The 25,542-nt window shown below is 42.8% G+C and overlaps 1 protein-coding gene across 3 annotated transcripts in view; it reads right to left on the bottom strand.

Moving 5' to 3' along the window:
- Window positions 1-25,542, bottom strand: part of SORBS3 (sorbin and SH3 domain containing 3) — a 1,673,489-nt gene that overhangs the window by 68,542 nt on the left and 1,579,405 nt on the right. For all 3 annotated transcript variants that reach the window (XM_044082929.1, XM_044082928.1, XM_044082927.1), the window contains one exon: window positions 1,136-1,260. In XM_044082929.1, coding sequence (XP_043938864.1) covers window positions 1,136-1,260 — 125 coding nt within the window. The remainder of the gene's footprint in view (window positions 1-1,135; window positions 1,261-25,542) is intronic.

Raw genomic sequence — 25,542 nt, forward strand, 5'->3', positions numbered from 1 at the left:
TGGCGTTCTTATCTCTGTTATTGTTTTCTAGGAGTTGTCTTCCATCCACAATGCCACCTACACAAGATTTTTCTAAGCCCATTGTCCATTATCAAGTACCTCCTCAGAGCCCACTATCCTTCAAACCCTTACCAGTGTAGACCTAATACCCTGCCTGGGGTGAGGAGGTCCTTGTAAAAACCCTTACCAGTGTAGACCTAATACCCTGCCTGCGGTGAGGAGGACCTCGTCAAACCCTTACCAGGGTAGACCTAATACCCTGCCTGGGGTGAGGAGGTCCTTGTCAAACCCTTACCAGGGTAGACATAATACCCTGCCTGGGGTGAAGAGTTCTTGTAGCTACTGTGTCGTGATATCAAGGCACCAGTGACAGGGTGAGCATGTCACTGCCCTTAATGTCTCATACATACCAGTTTGTGCTCTCAGATTATTTCCTTTGGGGCCTGCAACACTAAACACCTTAATCCCCAAAATGTTAGTGGTGCTGCCCACCCCTTGAAAAAAAGGGAAGGCCACTGGCTACATCATTTGCCCTCCTCACCAGTGCTCCAAATCACAGATAACATCACACTGTTCATTTAAGAATGTCTTTAGATTTCAAAAACAAAGGGAAAAAAGTCTTTAGTGTTTGAAGCTGCACAGGAGGAATGACCTTGGAATTACTGGAGAGGAGGCAAACCAAAAGGACAAGGACAGTTAAGGAAAATGAGGAAGGCAGGGACAGACTCCACAGAAAGAAAAAAAACAGTAATCTGAGAACGTAGTGCAGGTTCATACCACTAGCAAATGGAACTTTGAAGGGGAAAAACATGAAGATGAAGGACCGAGTAGCAGAAAGGGGAGTGGCAGTAAACAGTATGGACAAACCACAACCTGGGCCTCAGGAATTTTTACTTGTGATAAAGGCTATCATTATACTCCAGTTCACTGCAGTGGGTGGTGGAGTGAGACTCAGATGTGTTGAAAATGTCCAGGGGCACACCTTAGCTATCATTATGACCCCATTCCCAGTACTGTCAAATGGATATTGATGGTACGGCAATTACTAATAAGTACAGGTGTAAAACCTGACTTCACACTTAACATGTAAACGATTTATGATTCTACCTGATCACTAGTGCAAACGGGTACTTACGGTAGCCATTCTATTTTCTCAGTAGAGGTGCTGGAAGCCATCTCCTGCTGGTGTTGGCTCTTGGGAGCTGCTGTGTTAACTTGATGGTTAGAAACATCCGGAACAGTAAAGCTGAAAGCTGTATTCTGTGAAAGATCGAAAACAAACTATCAGAACAACAACAGCATTAAAGATTAGTTGATTTGAGAAGCACATCTGACTTGAGGAATTTTCACTGCTGCTTGTGTTAGTTGAATAAGCAAGACTGAGAATGGGGAGGCAACAGACTTCTGCAACAAGCATAAATACTGTCTCCTTAGAATTTTAAACACTTCTTAGAACCAGAACATGGAAAGTAAACGGTGCTTAAAATAGAGACCCCATTAATAAATGTAACTACTGCAGAAAAATGAGACATTACTAATGAATTTTAAGCAATTATCACAAATACTTAATAATTTATTAGCTTACACTACTTAGGAGAATCTTAATGAATTATTAACCATAAAGTAAGTTGTGTGTGTGTGTGTGTGTGTGTGTGTGTGTGTGTGTGTGTGTGTGTGTGCGTGCGTGCGTGCGTGTGGGGGGAGCAATCAGAAACTCAATAAATTATATACATACATGTGACATTTGATTTACCTGGTTATCAGTTAATAAAAATGTAATACTAAGCATGCCAGACCCAATCCATTGTGCATTACTATTATGCAGTATAAAGCAGAGAACAAATGCCATCATTTTAATGTAGCTGATCTCTTCAGGGTTCTTACCTCTACTTTTGAAAACTGGTTTGCACTGTACAGTGATGCATCAAAAAATTCCACTTCAAAAGAGAATAACAAAGAATAAATAATATCGCTGCCCAGCATCAAGGAAACAAAACATTTACTACCATGTGCTTAAGGCATAGGTTTGGGAATGAGGCCAGGTATCAGTCACACTTCCTGTGATTATAAAGACCCGGGTTTGAGAATAAACCTGGTTATCAGCGGAGCTCTCAGCGATACTAAAGACCTGGGTGAGAACAATTCAGATGTCAGATTATTCCTGCTGTTAAAAATCTCAGTCAGAAAAATGAGGTCTCAGTAGAAATGCCTATGATGCAGAAGATATGGTTTGGAAATTAGCCAGACTGGTGTGTAGGACACTGGAGTGGGTAGAAACAGTATACTGAAGAACAAGGTTTGAGAATCAGGCCTCTAAGGACCTGGGTTTCAGAATATATTTGGGTGTCTGTAAGACTGATTCTGATGTCAAACTTGTTGATTTGACAATGAACTGGAGTGTCTACAGAACTGCTGCTGATGTTAAAGATCTGGATTTTAGAATGAGACTAGGTGTTAGAAGAACTACCACAGATGCTAAATAGTTGGGTTTGTGAATATGGGTACTGCTTTAGAACAGAACTTGCAGGTTTCATATGACATGGACAGTATAAGTGCACAACGTGGGAACAGTGGCCTGCAGTGTGTTTTCACAGTGCTGCTGGAGCTCTGCACACTAACTAATGGAAAGCACTTTAGGCCTGTAAGAAACCTACATTACCTGCATGTAAATATGTCTTACTGCTGATGTGTATGTGGAGGTCATAATTAACAGAGAGGTGGTAAGCCCTTTGCCCATATACATCAACAAGAAACAGCCACAGACATGTATACATCTGTGAGGAGGGGTGCGATATAACAGCATTACTGTTGTTGTGTCTTTCAGCTTTTAGGGGTCGCCACAGCGGAACTCCGGTCCGCTAATGATTGGCAGTAGATTTTTAAGTGCCGAGTTGCCGGCCCTGACGCACAACCTTCAACGAAGGTATGCCCATTCACGCACGTCTCCACACAGAAGACTCTCTAGCTGAGAATCGAACAGGACAACGTCTTACTGTGAGGTGACAATGCTACCGCAGCATCACCACCGCAGTGCAATATATAACAGCATTGCTAAGTTTCTAAATTTAGGCTTGTAATCTAAGTACCACTGGGTCAATATCACTGATGGAAGTAGCTGAATGACAAAAGTTCCACAGAATGCCACATACTGAAAAAGAATATTAAGTGTGAAACCAGTGACAGATGCACAGACACTAACTGGCTTTGTGAAAGCTGGAACGAGTGTATGACTGTAGACATACAGCAATACTGCTGTAAAAAAACAGCCAGTCCCATTTTTGAAACTAGAGGTAGTGCTGAGGCATGTTCAAGAGGGGACTGCACACACCGTAGATAACCCAGGTATGTACATACAAGCCATGTAACATTCCCAAAGAAGACAAAATAAAAACTAGTTCCACCAAAAAGAACAAAATGAACAAAGCCAAGGACCACACCATCAATAATTTTAGCGTGTTCGTCCAGTGGTATACAGGACTTCATCAGAATACAAACAACAATTAGACAACCACATTAAATATCCTCCCAGCTAACCTGATTGGATAATCAATTATCATGCCATTTCTTGTTCCATCTAAATATTTAACCATTCCAAGAGTCCACAACCATGGTAATAATTCCAGACCATAAAAAAGCAACATATAAAAATCATATGAAAATTTTATAATCTGAAATTAACGCTACCTAAAACTACAAAGACAATTTAAACTAGTCTCACTTCCAATATATTGAAAAGAGCACAAAACCCTTTGAGAAACACATTTTAAAAACATTACAGCCCCAGAGCTACTTTCCCAAATGCACTACTGGAGAGTCTACAATTCACCTGCAGCTTGTAGTCTCAATACACTACTGATGGAAACAATCATTTAACCCCAGAAACACTGTGGCATTAACCCTTAACTGCCACTGCAATTCTTAAGTTCCAATAACTCATCCAAGGATGCCCCTCTCTCTGGCTTTGTTGGACGTAGTTGATAATAATAAATTTACAGGAATGCTGTGCATAACACACTACATGTTTAAACAAAGCGTTACTCCAATCCCTTTTCTTTATACTATATAAATGTTGGGAGGATATTTAAAGTGGCTGCTTGTATTTTGATGAAGTCCTGTACACCACTGGACAAAAGCACTAAATAAATTGATGGTGTGGTCCTTGGCTTCGTTCATTTTGTGCTTTTTGCTAGAGCCATGTAACATTAGTATGGTGACATTTCTACACACGATGTACCAGCAACTGTGTTTAACAAAACTGTTGTAACTTGCGATAAACAAACAAAAAAACACAGTAAAATGACTACAAACCAACAGCACATATATTTTGAGGCATAAAGTGGGAGACAGGGGCTACTGTCCTTGTATCTACCTCACTGCTGGCATCCAGGAGTGTGGTTTCATGATTGACACCATTGGCACTAAGCAGACTTAAAAATAAAAACTATGTTCAAACACATCACTAAACTAAACAACTCCCTAAGAGAAGCTTGGCCTCAACAGCATGCAGAAAACGCACAGTTTTCCTGGGCTATAGGCCTACACCATCAATACCCAAGAATATGCTCTCCACCGAACACCCACTGATGAGGATTTAGCACATGGCTTCCTAGGCTCCTTTCCCACTTCCCTACGGAGTCAGTATCTTACAGTGCTCCCTTCCCTATAGTAACTGTATTTTGAATATTTTCCAGAGAATGCTGGCAATATTTCACATTACTACAGCTTTCTGTCGTAGCCCAAGGTAGGGACGGTGGAAGTTTGGTGCAGAGGTTTATGACAAAATACTGTGATACAGCTGTCCTTGGATTGCTCACTTGCCTACTGTGTGACCTTGAGCAAGTCAATGAACCAGAAATTGCTCCCACTCTGACTCTCTCCACTCCCCTGCCCTGCCCCCTATTTCCTCCCGCCTCCACTACCTCTACATTTATAGTAATCACAGCCACACCCACAGCTCACTCTCACATTACCTCCACCAATCACAGCTCCTCAAGTCATATCACATTATACCACACCAACTTGCTCCACACAAAATACTCCCAATCACTCTCATTCCCACTAGGCATTTTTTACATCACCCACACTACTTCCCCATCCACATATAGTGCAACCCTTTAATTCCTATTCAGACCCCCCACCTAGAAACAACTTAAACTTTATAACCATAACTATCACACAACTAAGTCTAGTCTGTCTTCTCATAATTCTTTACAACACCACAAGTTATCACTCTAGCAATATCCCTAAACTTAGTAGCACAACACTGCATTATGCACTCTTGTATACAGACACCACACATTATAATAAAATCTGCCCACAGTTATTCAATAACTACATAACGGACCAATTCAGGACTAAACACATATGCTCTCATTCCTACTCCAAAAAAACACAGTACTTTCTCACACTCCTCACCAAACTCCAACATCTGTATAACCATTTTAACTCCAGGCTCACCATAAGTGGGGATATCCACCCCAACCCAGGCCCAAATCCATCATGTCCAACTCAAACTACTCCAACACAAATGTCAGAACATAACATCCCCACTTTCTTCATCACTGGGCAAATCAACAACAGCAGCAAAACCAACCATCTTTTAATGCTAAATATTAATATTAGAAGCATCAAAAATAAAATACCTGAACTCCAGGCCACAGTAGCACACTACTCCCCAGACATAGTTGCTTTAACAGAAACCTGGCTAAATAAAAACATAGCTAACTCAGAAATTCTCCCTACTGGCTACAATATCATTAGACAAGACAGACCACTTCGTAAAGGGGGTGGAGCTGCCTTACTGTACAAGTCAAACTTAACTGTCCATCAATTACCAAACTCCTACCCCTCCCCCAATAATTGGGACATACTTATCTCACAACTTCAACTTCACCCTAAAAAGGTCATCACCACAATTGTGATCTATATTCCACCTGGTAATACACCTGCTAGCCTTGAAGACTTCTTATCCTGGTGTTCGTCCACATACTCACAAGAAACCCTTATTCTGGGGGACTTCAACCTAGATTGGTTCACCTGTATTTCAGAACCACCAAGTAATCTAATAAATCTCCATGGCTAGCAGCAGCTAGTCCAAATTCTAACTAGATGTGATAAAAACTCTAAAAGGGAATCCATCCTTGACTGGGTCCTAACTAACAACCCCACATTGTACCTTCACACAGGCAGTCTCCCAGACACCTTAAGTGACCACAACATAATATACTTTATACGTAGTAGAACAAGCATATGCAAAAACACTAACTATATATCTACTAGAAACACAAAAAAATTCTCCCGAGGTCCTCAACACTTTACTCTGTAACTGTGACTGGACCCCCCTAAAAACCCTCCCACTTGACCAGGCTGTAGCATATTTCAACAAAACATTTGTACAACACCTAGACACTGTCGCTCCATTGAGCAAAATCAAGGTTAGAACCTCTACAAACCCCTGGCTCAGTAAAGAAACCAAACAAATCCTCAAGTCCAGAGACACTGCCTGGCTTTACTATCAAAAAAACAAAGAAACACAAAGCCTAACTAAGTACCAAGAACTGCGCAACCGTGCAAAAAAATGCATTAGGCTGGACAAAAAATCCTACTACATTACAAGCTAAATACCAACACAACCTGCAAAAATTTGGAAAAATGTAAACCAGCTACTAAAATCCACCCAAAAGGCTACCCCCAAACCAACCACCCCTGACACCAAAGTTCCCATCGAAACACAATTCAGTTCCCACTTTGTAAACTCAATTCTATCCTTAGTATCACAGGACAGTTCCTTCCTCACTATCCCCCCCAACACAAACAACACTAATACAAGCTTTACCCTCTAAACAGTTTCCACCACTTCAATCAAAAGCATGCTGTCCAAACTAAAAACCTCATCAACAGCAGCCGACCTACTCCCCAGCTATTTCTTGAAACTCACAGCAGATGCTATTGCTATCCCAGTCTCCACTCTCATAAACAGATCAATTGTTGAAAACTATGTGCCCAAACTCTGGAAAATATCCTATGTTACACCCATACATAAAGGCGGGACCTCCACTGAACTTAATAACTGCAGACCCATTGCTTTACTCTCCACCCTGGCCAAAATCCCAGAAAAATGCATCCATACCCAGATGCTAAACTATCTCCTAGACAGCAACATCCTGTCACCTACTCAGCATGGTTGCAGACCTGCCCATAGTACCACTACAGCCCTCCTCTGCTTTACAGACACAGTAAACCGTCTCAAAAATGAAGGCCTACAAGCGTCGACTCTTTTTTTTGATATGTCCAAAGCATTTGACGCAGTCTCACACCAAATCCTGCTAAACAAACTAGACCAATATAATCTATCAAATTCCACTATTACCTGGTTCCAAAGCTACTTAACTGACAGGTACCAAGCTGTGAAATGGGAAAATTCTCTCTCTCCTCAGCTGCCCATAACTATAGGAGTCCCACAGGGTTCTATCTTAGGACCACTACTATTCACAGTCTTCACAAATGACCTCCATACCTCCACACAGCATGCATCTATAATTCAGTATGCAGTTGACACTACCTTAATCTGTGCTGCACAAAACATTCCCACCATCCTGCAAACAACTCAACTAGCATTCTCTGACGTTGAAAACTACCTTAACAAAGCCCAACTTATCCTCAATCCAAAGAAAACTCAGCTTATGATTATAACCAGTTCTACCAAAAACACTAAAAGTCAATTCACTATCTACTCCACTAATGCTACTCCAATTGCTCCAATGGCACAGGCTAAGCTACTGGGAATAACCATAGACTCCCACCTAAAATTTGATAGTCATCTCAACTTAACTATTAAAGTACATGCCAAACTGGGGTCGCTCTACCGTATCAAACCATTTCTTACCAACAACACAAGATCAGCTATTGCTCGCCCCCAACTTCTATCCACCGTACTCTCTATGCATCTCCCATTCTGACTAATCTCAACAAAACTGAACTAAGCAAAATGGAAGCCTGCTATAACAGAATTGCCAGCTTTGCTGCAAGTTGCTCATATAGCAATCACTGTACTGCTTTGAGACAGCTCCACTGGCTTGAACTGCCCAACCTCCTAACCTACAATCAGCTCTGCCTCTGTCATTCTATTACCTTCCCAATAAGTGTCCTGCCCTCAAAAACCTAGTACAACATCACTCAGCCAAAAGGCCTCTTAGATCATCAAGCAAACTACTTCTAGAAGTCACCAACAGCTACAATAGCTTTGGAGATGCACTATATAGTAGTTCAGTGGCTAAAAAATGGAACTCTGTCCCTACAAGCATTCAAAACACATCATCCAAAGCCTCCTTTAAAGACCTCATCAGGCAACATCTCAAGCAAAGTTGGCAGTGCCATGACTGCTCCCCAGGCTAGTGAAAGCGGATAACACATACATACAAAATCTAGAGCACTTGATAATAGTTTTCAATCTTACTCACAAACACTGGCTAACCTACCATGTATGTACTGTACCTGTGTACTATGTATGTATTCTACCTATGTTCCAAATTTCAGCTGTACACCACAAATCTATTAATTACCTTTATTTTTAAAATTAATATTTTTTGTTTGTTCTCTCCACTGTAACTGTTTATGTGCTGCATACCACTGTAAAAAGATGTCTCCTGTAATTTGTGTGTATACTGATCATGTCTAAATAACTAAATGTGTCTGTAATTTTTCTTTGTGGAGCTTTTCTCCCTGGGCCTCTGCTGAAAAAGGGCTTTTTCTGCTCAGTCAGACAGCCCTGGTTAACAAATGTAAAATAAAATAAAAAATAAAATAAAATTGCCACTGAAAAGGGACTGTATATCCAGTGGGCATACCTGGTTAACAAATAGATAACACATTCTACTTACCCTCATCAATGAGTAGATAAATAAATCAAACTCATGGTTTTAAAGTGAAATAAATAAATACGACTTCATAGGTTCATAGGTAGGTACTAGGCTATCGGCCCTAGGGCCCATACAAGCCTAGCCAAAAAATGTACCCTGGCTTTCGCCACCCAAGAAAATTATTTTCCTGTGCCCCTGTCGAGCAGAGCCACAGAAGTGATCCCCAGGGTGAATTTCCCATCCAATCATCAAGATTTTTCTTGAAGAGTGCTAATGAGGAGCTCTGTTTGACATAGATAGGTAATCTGTTCCAGAGTATGGGAAGTCTCTGGGACAGGACTCTATCCCTCCAGCATGTTCTGTTTATTGTGGTGACAAGGTTAAGGTCCCTAGAGCATGTAGCTTGGAGGGATTGGGATTTCTTTAAGTGGAGCATGTCCAACAGCTCTGGGTTTGACATAGCTTTGTATGTTAGGCAGAGATCGCCCCTGAGTAGGCGATATGCGATGGAGTAAAGCTGTAGTTTTTTTGAGATGGTCTGCATAGGGCATCTGTTTGAGGCCAGTAATCCTCTTTGTGAGGTATTTCTGTGGTGTTTCCAGTTGTTGCAGATGTCTTGTGAGGTACATACCAAAAGAGGCGTTGTACTCTATAATGGGTCTAATGAGTGATGAGTAGAGGGGAACAATGACCTCTTTTTTCTGGATGAGAATCCTTTTGTGATGAGATAAGCCACGTAGAAGGATTTCCTGACCACTGTGGCAATGTGATTATCAAAGAAGAGACTACTGTCCACCTGTGTCCCAAGGTCTCATCACATTTTCGGCATTAAGTAGACTACCAGCTCTGTGGTAGTTCATGGGTACAGAGTTTTACCAAAGGGGATGACAATACACTTTTTGGCATTGAGCTTCAGGCCATGGCTTTGACACCAGGTATCTGTCTCAGTGAGGCCCGTAGTTTGTCCACATCATTAGGAGTTTCGATTATGGCTCCTAGTTTGCAGTCATCTGCAAACTTAGTTAGCCGAAGACCTTCTTTGTTGGCCTGCACTTCAGAGAAGTAGATACCAAACAGGAGAGGACCCAGGACTGAACCCTGTGGTACTCCACTTGTCACTGGTCTGATGTTGGATTTGGAATCCACTACTTTCACAGTGTGGGTTCTGTCCGTGAGCCAGTCGGCAACCCATCTTGTGACATAGGGATTTATACCTAGTTTAGTGAGCTTATCTATAATTCCAGAGTGGGGGATGGTGTCAAAAGCCTTGGCGAGATCTAGATAAGCTGTGTGAACCATTTTACCCTCATCTATGGCTTTGGTGACTGCTTCAAAGAAGTCAATCAAGTTTAGGAGACATGATCTGCCTTTTACAAATCCAAACTGAGTAGGGTCCAGAGTTTGGAGATTACCAATGTCTTTGTTTATGAGTTCCACGATGATATGTTCCATGGCCTTGCAGACCAGGCTTGTCAGGCTAATGGGGCGGTAGTTCCCGGGGTCCGTCGTGGCTCCCCCTTTGTGGAGTGGGATAACTGTCGCGGTGCATCATTCAGTGGGTACAAAGCCTGAGGTGAGGCTATGATTGAACATGGTACTTAGGTAGGGTGCCAGTTCATTTTGTAGTTTGTGTAGAACACAGCCTGGGATATTGTCAGGTCCCATGGATGCTGACTTCTTGGCTTTGGAGAGTGTGTTTTTTACCTGTGCAGCCGTGATTATAGGAACGTTGCATTCTTCCGGTATAGAGATGGGCCCTCTAGGGGGTGAGAGGGGGGTAAAGTTAGCACTGAACCTATCTGCAAGGATGTTGGCAATATCAGTTGGTTCTGTATATTTAGTGCCATTATGCTGTAACTCAGAGCAGATCTGAGTTCCCATTTAGATTTTTGACATAGCTATAGAATGCTTTGTGGTTGTCTTTAGAGTCAGTGGCAATTTTGTTTTCGTAACTAGCTTTGGAGGATTTTATGAGGGATCTCAGCTTCTTACTGAGGTTGACCAGGGAGTTCCTCCAGTCATGGGATTTTACTCGTTTTTGCAACAGTTTCTTTCTTCTGTTGTAGAGTTTGTTTATGGCAGAGGACCACCTTTCACTTAAAAAGTTGGACGGTAAAGTTAAAAGTTAAATATGCAGAGACATAGATGGACAGCAAAAAAATAACTAATTTGAGCAGATAGGATGCTTAATAAGAATCTGTCTAAAACAGCTACATCTTTCATAGCTCTGCAAGGAGGAATTATCATGGCATATCTACAGTATTAGAATTTGCCTCAACTAGCAGAGAGACAAATGTAGAAATAAACTTACTAGGAGAGAGTAGCAAGTCAGCCCATACTCAAAATCCTGGACAAGCTCAATAAAAACAGTAAAATTGTGGTTGCATGTTCAGGAGACTCTGGACAATGGTCATTCCGTCTAACCCCTTAGAGGAAGGGTCTACAATGGAAGGCATACCATAAACAGCATTCTTTTAAACCATTCTCCCTCAGGCAAAACACTTCTTGGAGAAATCAGTTATGTCTTTTTTTTTTCTCAGCTGGTTAATAACCACCAAACAGGAACAAAATATGAAATTAAAGATTCATAACACGCAGTTAACTACTCAGCAATAGCTGCCCTTCTATCACAGGAAAATCCCACTGTCTTTTACTTTACTCCCTACAGATAAGGGCAGCAAAACTGTTACATTTCTTTCAAATACCTTTACATAACTGCTGTATATTTTATATTTTACATATAATTATTTTACTTCCCTAAAGTCTTCTGCTTCTTTTCAGCCACACAAGCACAGCTCACATTTTACAATGCTGCCAGCATGTTTCCAAATAAAACAATGATATCATTTATAAGATCTATACACAAAAAGCAGCAGTGGTAGATTTATACTGAAACATTGTAACTTTCTTGGCCTTCTTCCTCTGTGACTCTTCACACAGGCCTACCCCCCCCCCTTCCATACTGAGCGCAAGATGTCTGTGAGTCTCTGATTTTCTAAATACAATTTTAGTGCAAGACGGGCTATGAAGGGTTTTCGGGACGAAGGATTTGCAAATGGGGCAGGACATATGGTCGTGGGCCTCATCTAGGCAAAAATGCACTTCTCGTGTGTGTCCTTGTGAGGAACTTGTCTCCCACAAGCACACTTCCCCTTTCTAGCTGACATGTAAGACCTAACAATAATCAAAGGTAAGGAAAAACCCCAACAGGGCACTTATCTGTATCAGTAGGAGAATGGTCATCTGGTCTGGAGACTTAACAGTCATCTGAAAATCATCTGAAAATGCAATCTGCTTTCGGAACTGGCGAACAGGAGTCCGGCATTCACTGCGGCAGGAAAATTCTGAGGAGGGTGTATGCAGACGTCACCTTTATACCCTATGTTGGTTTACGGCCCTGACAAGGGACGTCACACATACCCTCCTGAAGCAAAGACTTAGGTATACTGGGTGGAAGGCGGCATTGCAGGCAGCAACTCCCTACTGTTATGAATACTGCAATATGTGAATAGAAGGACATGCATCATATCATGTATTTCATGGCACCTCTCAAAAATCTAAGATCTCCAATGTGCTGTGTATGATGTACCACACAGTGTACCTTGTGATAACACAGAGGCCCTGACACAGGTTTTATCACTCACATAATCCATTGGAGACAGAAAGAAAGAAAAGGTTTAGGTACATACAAGAACAGATGTGTAATCTAAGTGTACCGCTACGCAAGTACAAAACATTCCCATGTGCTACAGTGTCCTGCAATGCACCTGCTATGGAGCTCCATAGGTTCTCCCATAGGTGCTGGAACACTTAACAGTATGACTGATTACAGCCTCTTTCTAGGCAGTATAGTACAACACTGACATTACAGATTCAACACAAACGCATACAATGTGCTCTCACACGGCCATAGTAACAGAAGGGGTTACTGTGGCTTGGTTCAGCTCGGTTTGCTCGATCTTAACTTGCTTGAGCTGTATTTGCTTGAGATGTTTCCTTACCAACTCTCTGTTCACCTTTATTCTACTGATGTGTACAGGCTTGGTGGTATATAATTTAGTCTCGTCTGATACCAATGTGCATTTGATTTTATTTTCGTTAACTAGATAGGTGGGGTGATACATCGACACTTTTCAGCCATGACTGGGGCAGTATAGTAGTCAGAAATAATGAGGGCAGCAGAGAATGAAAGTCACAGATGGTTGGAAACAACATTATGAGACAATACACAGAGTTTTACAAAGTAACAAACAAGCAATTCAACGTCACATTAATGTAATACTGAAAGCTATGCTAGCTAACTAACTATATGTTAACTAACTGAGTAACTTTATTAGCTGTTAGGTACTATTTACAATTTAAGAGAATTAAAAGAATTATTTACAAATTGTGTTTCAATTAAGTGTTCAAGTAGGCATCTGTTAGTCTGTATCTGTTGCAAACTGAGATTTTTCACCAAGTCTAAGATGGGGGGAGTAGTGGGTTTCTTTTTTAGGTGAGGTCTTAGGATTTCTTAAAATTCTGCATCTTTATTTCTGTTGCCAGACCCATGTAAACTCAAGATGGTCCTCGTATCCTGTTCTGTCTGCCCGGATATGGACTCCAGGCAGTAGAATTTGTACTGAAATGTATTAACTTTTATGTTTCAAGCTTAGACAATTCCTGTGCATCATCTTATACCTGAACAATAGCTTTCACAGGTTTGTTTGCAGAAGTAGCACTTCGAGCATTTAAAAGAGAACATGTTGTGATGTGCAGTCAACGGTGATAGGCTGACTGATTGAGACAATCTTAACATCTAGTGACCTTCAAAAAGTTTGACTGCATTGTCTCATGTTAAAATTTACATATCTTGTGTATCTGTTGAGGCTTCTTTTAAAGATTTTATTTTACATTTGTTTACCAGGTTAGTACACCGAACACAACTGACAATTTGAGGGTACTGCCTTGGGTCAAGTACAGAGTTTTTTTAGCCACTTTTTCTTGCAGCAATTGCACTATTGTCTTGTAAAGTTGGACTTCTGATTCTAAAATAACTAGCTTATACTTTAGTTACATCAGTGGAACTATACTACTAAGTTTAAAAACTTGGGTTTGGGTACTGTATGCTGAGATGCTGTACAACCACTTCCTGATTCTGGGTTATCTGATGGTACATTGTTATGACATCATAAGAGGGAGCAAACAGTGTGCGATTCAAAACTGTGAGGTACTGAATTCAAGGGAGCCAGGAAGAGGTGCTGATACTCTACTACATGCTTTACTGAATCTCGTTATAATGAAGGGAGTCTTGCAATTGCAGGAACAGGTGCTGATATTCTATTACATGCTTTACTGAATCTCGTTATAATGAAGGGAGTCTTGCAATGGCAGGAACAGGTGCTGATATTCTATTACATGCTTTACCGAATCTCGTTATAATGAAGGGAGTCTTGCAATTGCAGGAAGAGGTGCTGATACTCTATTACATGCTTTACTGAATCTCGTTATAATGAAGGGGTCTTACAATGGCAGGAACAGGTGCTGATATTCTATTACATGCTTTACTGAATCTCGTTATAATGAAGGGGTCTTGCAATGGCAGGAACAGGTGCTGATATTCTATTACATGCTTTACTGAATCTCGTTATAATGAAGGGAGTCTTATGGCAGGAACAGGTGCTGATACTCTATTACATGCTTTACTGAATCTCGTTATAATGAAGGGGTCTTGCAATGGCAGGAACAGGTGCTGATACTCTATTACATGCTTTACTGAATCTCGTTATAATGAAGGGGTCTTGCAATGGCAGGAACAGGTGCTGATATTCTATTACATGCTTTACTGAATCTCGTTATAATGAAGGGAGTCTTGCAATTGCAGGAACAGGTGCTGATATTCTATTACATGCTTTACTGAATCTCGTTATAATGAAGGGGTCTTGCAATGGCAGGAACAGGTGCTGATACTCTATTACATGCTTTACTGAATCTCGTTATCGCTTCTGAACAGCTAAACCTTACTCAAGGGCTTCGTAGGACATAGGTAGGTACTAGGCTATCTGCCCGAAGGCATTTATAAGCCTAGCCAGAATGTGTTGGCTTTCGCCACCCCCTTAGATTAGTTCCCTGTGCCTCTGTCCAGCACAGCCATTGAAGTGATCCCCGGAGTAAACTTTGTTTCCCATCCACTCGTCAAGGTTTCTCGAAGAGGGTTAGCAAGGAGCTCTGCCTAATGTAGATCAGAATCTTGTTTCAAAGCATGGGAAGTCTCTGGGACAGGAATCTATCCCTCCAGCACGTCCTATTTATTGTTATGGTGAGGTTTAGATCCCTAAAGCATGTGGCTCGAGGGGATATGGTTTTCTTCAGGTGGAGCATGTCCATCAATTCTGGGTTGGACATGGCCTTGTATGTCAGGAAGAGATCACCTCTGAGTAGGAGGTATGCAACCGAGTACAGCTGGAGTTTCTACAGTTGAACTGCATAGGGCATCTGTTTGAGGCCAGTGATCCTGTTGGTGTAGTACTTCTGTGGTCTTTCCAGTTTCAGGTGTCGTGTAAGGTACATCCCAAATGGGGCATTGTACTCTATGATGGGTATGATGAGCGATGTGTAGAGGGGCACAATGACCTCTTTTGATCTGGATCCAAACCCTTTTGTGATTAGGTGGGCCACATAGAAGGATTTTCTAACTACTTTGGCAATGTGATAATCAAAGGAGAGGTTACTATCTACTTTGGTCCCCAGATTCCTTATTACGTCTTCCGTATTTAGGAGGCTACCACTTATGTGGTAGTTTGTGTGTACTTTGTTTTTCCAAAGGGGAGGACTATGCACTTTTTGGCATTTAGCTTGAGGCCATTGTTTTGACACCAGGTATCTGTCTCAGTGAGACCCTTTTGGAGGATGTCTGTGTCTGCCAGAGAGTCAATTATAGCCCCTAGAGTTTGCAGTAGTCTGCGAACTTGGTCAGCCATAGTCCTCCTGTGCTTGCCTGTGAGAAGTATATGCCGAACAGGAGGGGGTCCTAGGACTGAGCCCTGGGGAACACCACTTGTAACCGGTTTAGAGTCAGACCTAGCTCCCGCAACTCTTACCATGTGGGTTCTGTCCGTGAGCCAATTGGCAACCCATCTCGTGATGTAGGGGTTTATGTTCAGGCTAGTGAGCTTGTCTACAATACCTGAATGGGAAATGGTGTCGAAGGCCTTTGCAAGGTCTAGGTAGGCTGTGTGGGCCACCTTTCCCTCATCTATAGCCTTGGCAAATGTCTCAAAGAAGTCCACCAGGTTTAGGAGGCATGATCTGCCCTTAACAAAACCGAACTGAGTAGGGTCCAGTGTTTGGAGGATCCCAATGTCTCTGTTGATGAGATCCATGATGATGCACTCCATAGCCTTGCAGACTAAGCTAGTCAGGCTTATAGGACAATAGTTCCCATGGTCTGTTGTGGCTCCACCTTTGTGGAGCGGAATAACCGTTGCTGTGTGCCACTCTGTGGGCACGCAGCCTGTGGAGAGGCTGAGTTTAAACAGTGTGTTTAGGTGAGGGGTTAGTTCATCTTTGAGCACGTGTAGGACGCAGCTTGGGACACCGTTCCAGTCTCATTGATGCTGTGTTTTTGGCTTTGGAGAGGGCTGTTTTAACCTGTGTGTGATTTCAGGGACACTACATTCCTCTGGTATGGTTATGGACCCTTTTGGGGTGAAGTTTGTACTGAACCTGTCTGCCAGGATGTTGGCGATATTAGTCAGTTCACTGTAATTTGTGCCATTCTGTACTAACTCCAAGCAGATCTGAGAAATTCCACTTAGATTCTTGACATAGCTAAAGAATGCCTTGTGGTTATCTTTGAGATTGCACTCAAGTTACCTGGCACTTGCTCACTAAAGCAATTATACAAGTCAGCACTAAAAATTAAAAGCACTACACCCTCACTCCCCACTGGCCCTTGTTTTCAATTATTAAGGAATTCCCAATATTATTCTAGCATGTCCAAAGGTCAGTTGTCAATCTCCTCTCCGGTCCAGCTGGTGAATCTGGGAATCTTGAGGCAATGTTATAACTGCCTCATGTACACAGACAACCCTCTCCTCTGCCCACATAACAGAAATACTTGCGAGAGATGCAGCTATTTAGCCAAACTGGAGGCTGAGCTCTCTCAACTCAGGACTGGCAAGACCAGACAGGAGGAGAAGGCAACTACACACACCACAAAACCAGCCTCACATAATGCTACCACACCACTGAATCAAACACATAAACACACAAAGACATACTCGGAGGCTCTGAGTAAAAATTTACCTAAACAGCAGAGGCCTCCAAAGCAGACACCCAAACAACTGCTACCTCAAGACACCCCACAAGCAACACATAAACCACAAAATCAGTGTGCAAAGCAGTCACAGCCCTTAAGGCCAAATACAACACCAATCATACTTGTCATAGGTGACTCCATAGTCAGACACACTGAAGTCCCACTCACCAGGCTGAACAAGGAGAGGGTCACAGTAAGCTGCCTATCGGGCGCTAGAATCCGCCACATAACACAAGCACTCGGGTCACTCCACGGCAAGTACAAATATGACACAGTCATTGTCCATGCTGGTGTGAATGACCTGAGACGTATCTCCCTGGACTACATGAAAAGAGACATAGAGGAGCTCTCCGATTATGTAGCCCAGGCAGGTATGACCCTGACCCTGAGCAGTATCCTTCCTTCACCGAGAATGATGCCACAATATAGAGACAAGATGATCGGCTTTAACAATTGGCTTAATGTCTGGTGTCATTCAAAGGGGATCCAGTGTCTGTCTGTCTGGGATGACATGCTTGACAAGCCACGCTGCTTCGCAAGGGACGGCTTGCACCTGTCACCCCTGGGATTCCGGATATTGGCTAAGGCTCTTGACACCCCCATAGTGCCTTTTTTAAGCAAGGCTCAAATTCTAAACCTATGACCCTAGAAAACAAAAATGGGAAGAAACTGAGGGTAATGCTGCTCAATGCCATAAGTCTAAATCTCAAAATGCACGCACTCGAGGCCCTTCTCAGTATGGAGAACATCGATGTCTGTGCTGTAACTGAAACCTGGTTCAAGGCTCCTGAGAGCACCCCGGCACTATTAGGTTTTACCTCATATCATGCATTCCGCCCCCAAAACCCGGACCACACCACAAAAGGAGGGGGCGTATCCATATTCATAAAGGATACCCACACCTCCAGGTTGGTGGCAACGCATCTAAGCTCGGAAACCATCCAGGTGCAACTAACCATAGGCAAAACTGCTCTACAAATTGTAGCATGCTACAGGCCACCCTCTCAAACTCAGGAACCCCACACAGCCTTCCTGAAGACACTGGAGGGTATAAATGTATCTCCAAACACCATCATATTGGGTGACTTCAACTACCCGAATATAGACTGGGAACATTACTCAAGCCCTAACTTTCTAGCCCAACGGTTCCTGGAGTTCATAAATTCAAATGCCATGGAACAGCTAGTCACTGTTCCCACGAGAGGAGAAAATATACTAGATCTCATTATCACAAACATGGGGACAAAATGCTCCACACCGGAAGTATATCCCTCATTGGTGAGATCTGATCATAAACTAATCTCACTGGAAATCCACATCCCGCCCCCACCCCAAACAAAAAGACCACAGTGAAGAACTTCTAAAGCAAACTTCACACTACTCAAGAATGGTGTGGTATCCTTCAAGGCCCCTGAGCCAGTGGAAACCACAACCCAAGCTGCGGAAGCCCTTACAAATGCCTTCTATGAACACCTCCAGGACTGCATGGATCAGGCAATCCCAAATAAAACCAAGACTCTTTCCACAAAGGGCAAACGTCCAGTCTGGTGGACCCCAGCCATTAACAAACTTTACAATAAGAGGAGAAAGCTATTATATGACAGAACAAAATCCATAAAAGGGAAGTCCCCCCTGATCATTATTAGTAAAAAAATACGAGCACTCATAAAATCAACTAAGGCCAATTTTGAGAGAAAAATTGCCATGGATTCAAAGGACAATCATAAGGCCTTTTTCAGCTATGTTAGGAACCTGGGTGGAAACTCCCAGATATGCTCAGAATTAGTCCAAAATGATACAAAAATCAATGAACCCACAGACATTGCCAACATACTGGCAGACAGGTTCAGTGCAAACTTCACCCCCCCTAAAGGAGAGATAACTATCCCAGCGGAGTGTAGCCTCCCAGACATCTCAAATGCGCAGGTGAAAGCTGCTCTCTCTAAAGCTAAAAACACAGCATCAATGGGACCGGATGGTGTCCCCGGCTGTGTGCTACATGAGCTAAATGAGGAATTAAACCCGCACATAAGGCAGCTGTTTAATCTCAGCCTTACCACAGGATACGCGCCCAAGGAGTGGCGTATGGCAACTGTGGTCCCACTCCACAAAGGCAGTGCCTCTACACACCCTGGTAATTACCGCCCCATAAGCTTAACAAGTCTAGTCTGCAAAGCTATGGAGAGGATCATAATGGAGCTCATAAACAAAGATATAGGGGACTTGCAGACATTGGACCCGACCCAGTTTGGCTTTGTCAAGGGCAGATCATGCCTTCTGAACTTGGTCAACTTATTCGAAACAGTCACCAAGGCCATTGATGAGGGAAAGGCAGTCCATACAGCCTACCTTGACCTTGCAAAGGCTTTCAACACAATACCCCACTCGGGTATTGTAGAAAAACTTACCAGCTTAAATGTAAACCCATATGTCACAAGATGGGTTGCAAACTGGCTTAAGGACAGAACCCACAGGGTTAGAGTTGCTGGCACTATGTCAGACTCCAAGCCGGTCACAAGTGGTGTCCCACAGGGCCCGGTCCCTTGGCCCCCCTTGTTCGGCATCTACTTCTCAGAAGTACAGGCCAACATGGGAAGACTTTGGCTGACAAAGTTTGCAGACGACTGCAAACTGGGCGCCATAGTGGAAAGTGCATCGGACACGGATATCCTTCAGAAGGGACTCACGGAAACAGATAGCTGGTGCCAGAGCCATGGCCTGAAGTTAAACGCCAAAAAATGTATAGTCATACCCTTCTGGAAAAACAAGGTAACCCCAAGCTACCATATAGGTGGCAATCCACTAAGCACAGAAGAGGTTATCAGGGACCTGGGGACCCAGGTTGACAGTGGCCTTTCTTTTGACACTCACGTTGCTAAAGTGGTTAGAAAGACCTTCTACATTGCCAACCTGATCATGAAGGGATTCACATCCAGATCTAGTGAGGTCATTGTTCCCCTGTACTCTTCACTTATCAGACCAATAATCGAGTACAATGCCCCATTCGGGATGCATCTCACCCGACATCTGCAGCAATTGGAGAGACCCCAAAAGTTCCTCACCAAAAGGATAAAGGGACTCCAAAATCTGTCATATGCTGCCAGATTGAAGAAACTCCAGCTCTATTCAGTCGCATACCGTCTGCTCAGAGGTGACATGTGCCTGACATACAAGGCCATGTCCAACCCGGAATTAATGGACATGCTCCACCTCAAAAAATCCAAATCCACCAAAACCACTAGAGTAAGCGACTTAAACCTTAGCACGGATATAAATAGGATGTGCTGGAGGGATAGAGTTATCACTCAGAGACTCCCTATGCTGTGGAATAAAATCCCAGTCCATGTGAGGCAGAGCACCTCGCTGGCTCTGTTCAAGAGAAATCTTGACCTGTGGATGGGAGATCGTAGGTTTACCCCCGGAATCATCTCTGTGTCACTGCTGGACAGAGGCACAACAAACTAATGGGCACAGTATTTTTTCATATAAGGGGTGGCGTAAGCCACAAAACTTTGGGCTAGGCTTATAAATGCCTTAGGGCAGATAGCCTAGTATAAACCTATGAACCTATGAATCTATGAGTCCTTAGGAATTTTTCTTTCGAAGCTAGCCTTGGATGATTTTATGAGGGATCGTAGTTTCTTGCTGATACTGAAAAGGGATGTCTTCCCTGCTTGGGATTTTACTCTTTTTTTGTACTAGTTTCCTCCCTCTATTGTATAGCTTGTTTATGACTGGGGTCCACCAGACTGGTTCCTTTTTCTTGGAGTGAGTCTTAGTTTTGCTTGGGATAGCACGATCCATGCATTCTTGTAGGTGCCCGTAGAGTGCATTAGTAAAGGATTTTATAGCTTGGACAGCATTATCCTTTGGCATGGAGGCTTTGAAACTTTCCACCTCAGTCTTAAGTAACGTGAAGTTTGCTTTTGAAAAGTTTTTCACAGTGGTTTCTTTGGCTGGGGGGTGGGGGCAGAATGTGGATATCCAGAGTGATTAGATTATGGTCAGATCTAACCAGCGAGGGGTTGACCTCTGGTGTGGAACACCAGTCGCCCATGTTGGTGATGACCAGGTCCAGTATGTTGTCACCTCTGGTGGGGGTGTTGACCAGTTGATCCAGGGTGTTTGAGTTTATAAATTCTAGGAAATGTTGGGCAAGGGAGCTAGTACTTGAGTAGTTCTCCCAGTTAATGTTTGGGTAATTGAAATCACCCAATATCAGGGTGTTTGGCAAGACCTTTATGTTTCCCAGTGTTTCCAGAAATGCAGAATGGGGGTACTGGGACATGGTGGGTGATCTGTAGCAAGCTACAATTTGAATTGCAGTTTTTCCCGTTGTTAGTTGCACGTGGATTATCTCTGAAGCATCGTGCTGTGCCATTAACCTGGAGGTGTGGGTATCCTTGATGAATATGGATATGCCCCCGCCTTTTGCATTTTGGTCCGAGTTTTGTGGCTGAAATGTATGGTATGAGTTGTAGCCTGGTAGTGCTGGGGTGCTCTCTGGAGCCTTAAACCAGGCTTCTGTTACTGCACATATATAGATTTTCTCCATACTGAGGAGTGCCTCAATTGCGTGCATTTTTAGGTTTAGACTTCTGGCACAGAGTAGCATTACCCTCAGTTTTTTGATAATTGTGCTATTTATGGTGGTGGGTTTGACTTTTGAGCCTTGTCTAAAAGGAACTATAGGGGTGGCAAGAGGCTTGGCCAGTATTCGAAAGCCTAAGGGCGACAGGTGCAAGCCGTCTCTAGCAAAGCAGCGTGGCTTGCCGAGCATGTCATCCCAGGCTGACAGACACTGGATCCCCTTTGAATGACACCAGAAGCTTAGCCAATTGTTGAAATTGATAATTTTTTTTCTTTATACCATGGTATCATTCTTGGTGAGGGCAGGATGCTACTCAGGGTCAGGGTCATACTGACCTGGGCTACTTGATCAGAGAGCTCCTCCATGTCTCTTTTCATGTAGTCCAGGGAGGTATAGCTCAGGTCACTCACACCAAAATGGACAATGACAGAGTCGTACTTGTTCGGGAGTGACCTGAGTTGCTTGTGTCATGTGGTGGATCCTGGCACACGACAGGCAGCTAACAGTAACCTTCTCCTTGTTCAGCCGAGTGAGTGGGATGTCAGTGTGCCTGACTATAGAGTCACCTATTACTAGTGTGTTGGATGTGTTATTTTGCCTTAAGGACTGGGATTGCATGGCACACTGGTTTTGTGAAGTATGTGTTTCATGGTTTGTGTTGGGGGGGTGGAGGTTGCTTGGATGTCTGCTTTGGAGGTCTCTGTTGCTTTTGCAGATTTTTATTTAGAGCCTCCAAGTATGTTTTTGTGTATTTATGCGTGTTTTTTGCCGGTGCTGGTTTCATAGGTCTAAGTGAGACTGGTGACGTGAAGCAAGTAATTCCCTTCTCCTCTTGACTGTCTGGTCCAGTCTTGGGTTGAGAGAGCTTAGCCTCCAGTTTGGCTGTATAATTGCATCTCTCGCATGTATTAGTGTTTGGTGGTAGGAGGAGAGGGTTGTTTGTGTACATGAGGCAGTTGTAACATTGCCTCAAAATGCCCAGATTCACCAGTTGGACCGGAGAGTACATCTGAAACTGCCCTTTGGACATGCCTGGATAGGTACAGTGAACTGTTTTACTGATTGGCTGGGAAGGTCGAATAGAGAGCCTTGTCCTTCTCTACAGTATGGGGGTCTAGTGCTAAGGTTGATTAGTGCTTGCTATAGAGTTTTGAGCAAGTGCCGGGCTGAGAAGTGAATGGTTTGAGTGCTTAAGTTGAACTTTTGTCTAGTTCCAAGGGAAAAATTGAAGAGTAGACTTTGTGGAGCTGGGAATAGTTATACCCTAGATAACTGGTGCTGCCCGGCACACTAAACCGCGCAAATGTGAGTTTTATAGCAGGGAAATGAAAGAGAGAAATTGGCCCAAAATGACCAATAAACTACACATTTCTGGGCTGAAACCACTCCTCCAGGGACAGATAGGCTTGCTCAAAGCTCCCCTCTCTCACAAGTGAACACAGAAATTTCCTTCTATCCAAGTAAGGTATGGGCAAACACAGAAATTTGTAACACATCCCTGAATTCAGCGCTAACCTGAAAACTGGACTATACTAGCTTAGACAGGCAAAAAAACAAGTATTTTTTTTTTTTCAGAAAATAAAGTAGATACAATCAAAAACACTTTAAATACACAGAAATGGCTATCACACTTGAGTGTGTAGCCTACAACAGTTAAACAAGTAATTAAACACAAAAACAACTTTGTTAAAGTGCAGGCAGTAAACTAAGTACAACAAGTAGCTGAAACAAGCTTTTTAAATCACAGAAACTCTAAAAAAAAATTGGCGTTTAGGCGGAATTAGCTAAAGGCAGCAAGAAAATGCAGAAAAATTATACTTAATCACACCAAAGTCTCTCTTTTGTCTGTCTGCTGCTGTAGAACTCTGCAAGGCACCAGTCAGGAGCTTGCTGAGCTGTATACAAGCGCAAAAACCTTGCAAATGCTCCATAAGCTGAGTCTAGACAATGTTGTTTGGTGCAGCAGCCCCCCCAATTGTCAGACATGGCATTGCCAGAAATGCAAGTGGGGTAGCATGACATGAGGCTGTCAGGTGCAGGAGATCCACCTGTGGGGTGGCATGACCATTCTACTTGCATTCTTCCCATCCAAGATGAGGGATAAGCTTACAGGGCCCACTATCCCACTAGAGAATTAAATCAATTTTTGAAAACACAACCCTGTGAGCCATTCTTATAGGAGTGTAGGAGAATGCTTGCACTACACTGAACCATGGATGTGCAAGGTCCTGGTTACTCCCCTTACTACTGAAACCTGCAGTGTCACTCTCCCTGTACAAACAACTTAGCACTGCAGGCAGCATGGCTTTCCATAATGTACATCCTGCAGTACACTGCCTGACCACTGGTGGAGCAGGCAGCATGGCTTTCCATAAGGTACATCCTGCAGTACACTGCCTGACCACAGGTGGCGCAGGTAGAATGGCTTTCCATTAGGTACATCCTGCAGTACACTGCCTGAGCACAGGTGGAGCAGGCAGCATGGCTTTCCATAAGGTACATCCTCCAGTACACTGCCTGACCACAGCTGGAACAGGCAGCATGGCTTTCCATAAGGTACATCCTGCAGTACACTGCCTGACCACAGCTGGAACAGGCAGCATGGCTTTCCATAAGGAACATCCTGCAGTACACTGCCTCACCACAGGTGGAGCAGGCAGCATGGCTTTCCATAAGGTACATCCTGCTGTACACTGCCTGACCACAGGTGGACCTTCTACCTTGCTACGCAATCCTGTCAGTTCAATGATAACTTTTCACTCCAGTATTAACTCACTCATTGTACAAAACAAACATACTTTGCTGCAAGCTGTCAGTGGAGTGATTCACATACCTCTCGTTTTCTTCCCAAAGGGTGATAATCCAATGCTAGGCTATTTATTAATGTTAGATCTGTATTGTCAAGCATTATACACTTTACTAGGAATCTTATCCTGTTACATAACTAAATGTATTTATATTCAAATAAAAAGTATTGCCTGACTGTGTTGCAGTCTGTGTCACCATGTGATGAAATCTGCTGCAGACTGCATAACATATGCCTATACACTACAAGCTGTTTATACCACCTATTTATTTAGTTACTTTATTTATTAAGTTTGGTAACTGGGGTAGAGCAATGATCCAAATGGACCTATTTCAGTCTCTCTACATAGACCAATGTCAAGCAGACAAGTAGATTAGCAAGAAGCATTATAAACAAAAACAAAATGTTGTGTGAACATAAAACTAAATCCCTAACAGCAATATCAATTTCTGCTTGAGTAGAAAAACCAGGCAGGGATGTCCGCTTTCCCCTCTGTTGTTTGCATTATATTTAGAACCACTGGCAAAGAAAATAAGGGATTCAAAAATTCAAGGATATAATTGGTATGATAGTCAGGAAAAGCTGGCTCTGTTTGCAGATGAAATTATTTTGTACCTGACAAAACCAGAAAGAAACATTACAATGTTGTGGAACATTTTAAGACCGTCTCAAATCTTCTCGAGATACAAAATTAATGAAGCTAAAACAAAGGCAATAGCCGTAAATTATGTACCCACACACGGATTGGACAAACAATATCCATATTTATGGGGACAAGATAAAATGAATTATTTAACAGTATGGATTAGAAATGACTCTGTTGTGGCAGCTATGGAAATGTGGGAAGAGACTAAACAGGAGATAATACAAACACTGAGAAACTGGAAGCTTTGTTATATGGGTATTGATACCAAGATACAAGCCATTAAAATGTTTTTAGTCCCTTTAGTCTTATACACAGGTCAGACATTTTTTTTTTATCAACCAT

This window comes from Protopterus annectens, chromosome 9.part0 (assembly GCF_019279795.1).
Source record: "Protopterus annectens isolate FY-2018-M chromosome 9.part0, PAN1.0, whole genome shotgun sequence".
NCBI classification, from domain to species: domain Eukaryota; kingdom Metazoa; phylum Chordata; order Ceratodontiformes; family Protopteridae; genus Protopterus; species Protopterus annectens.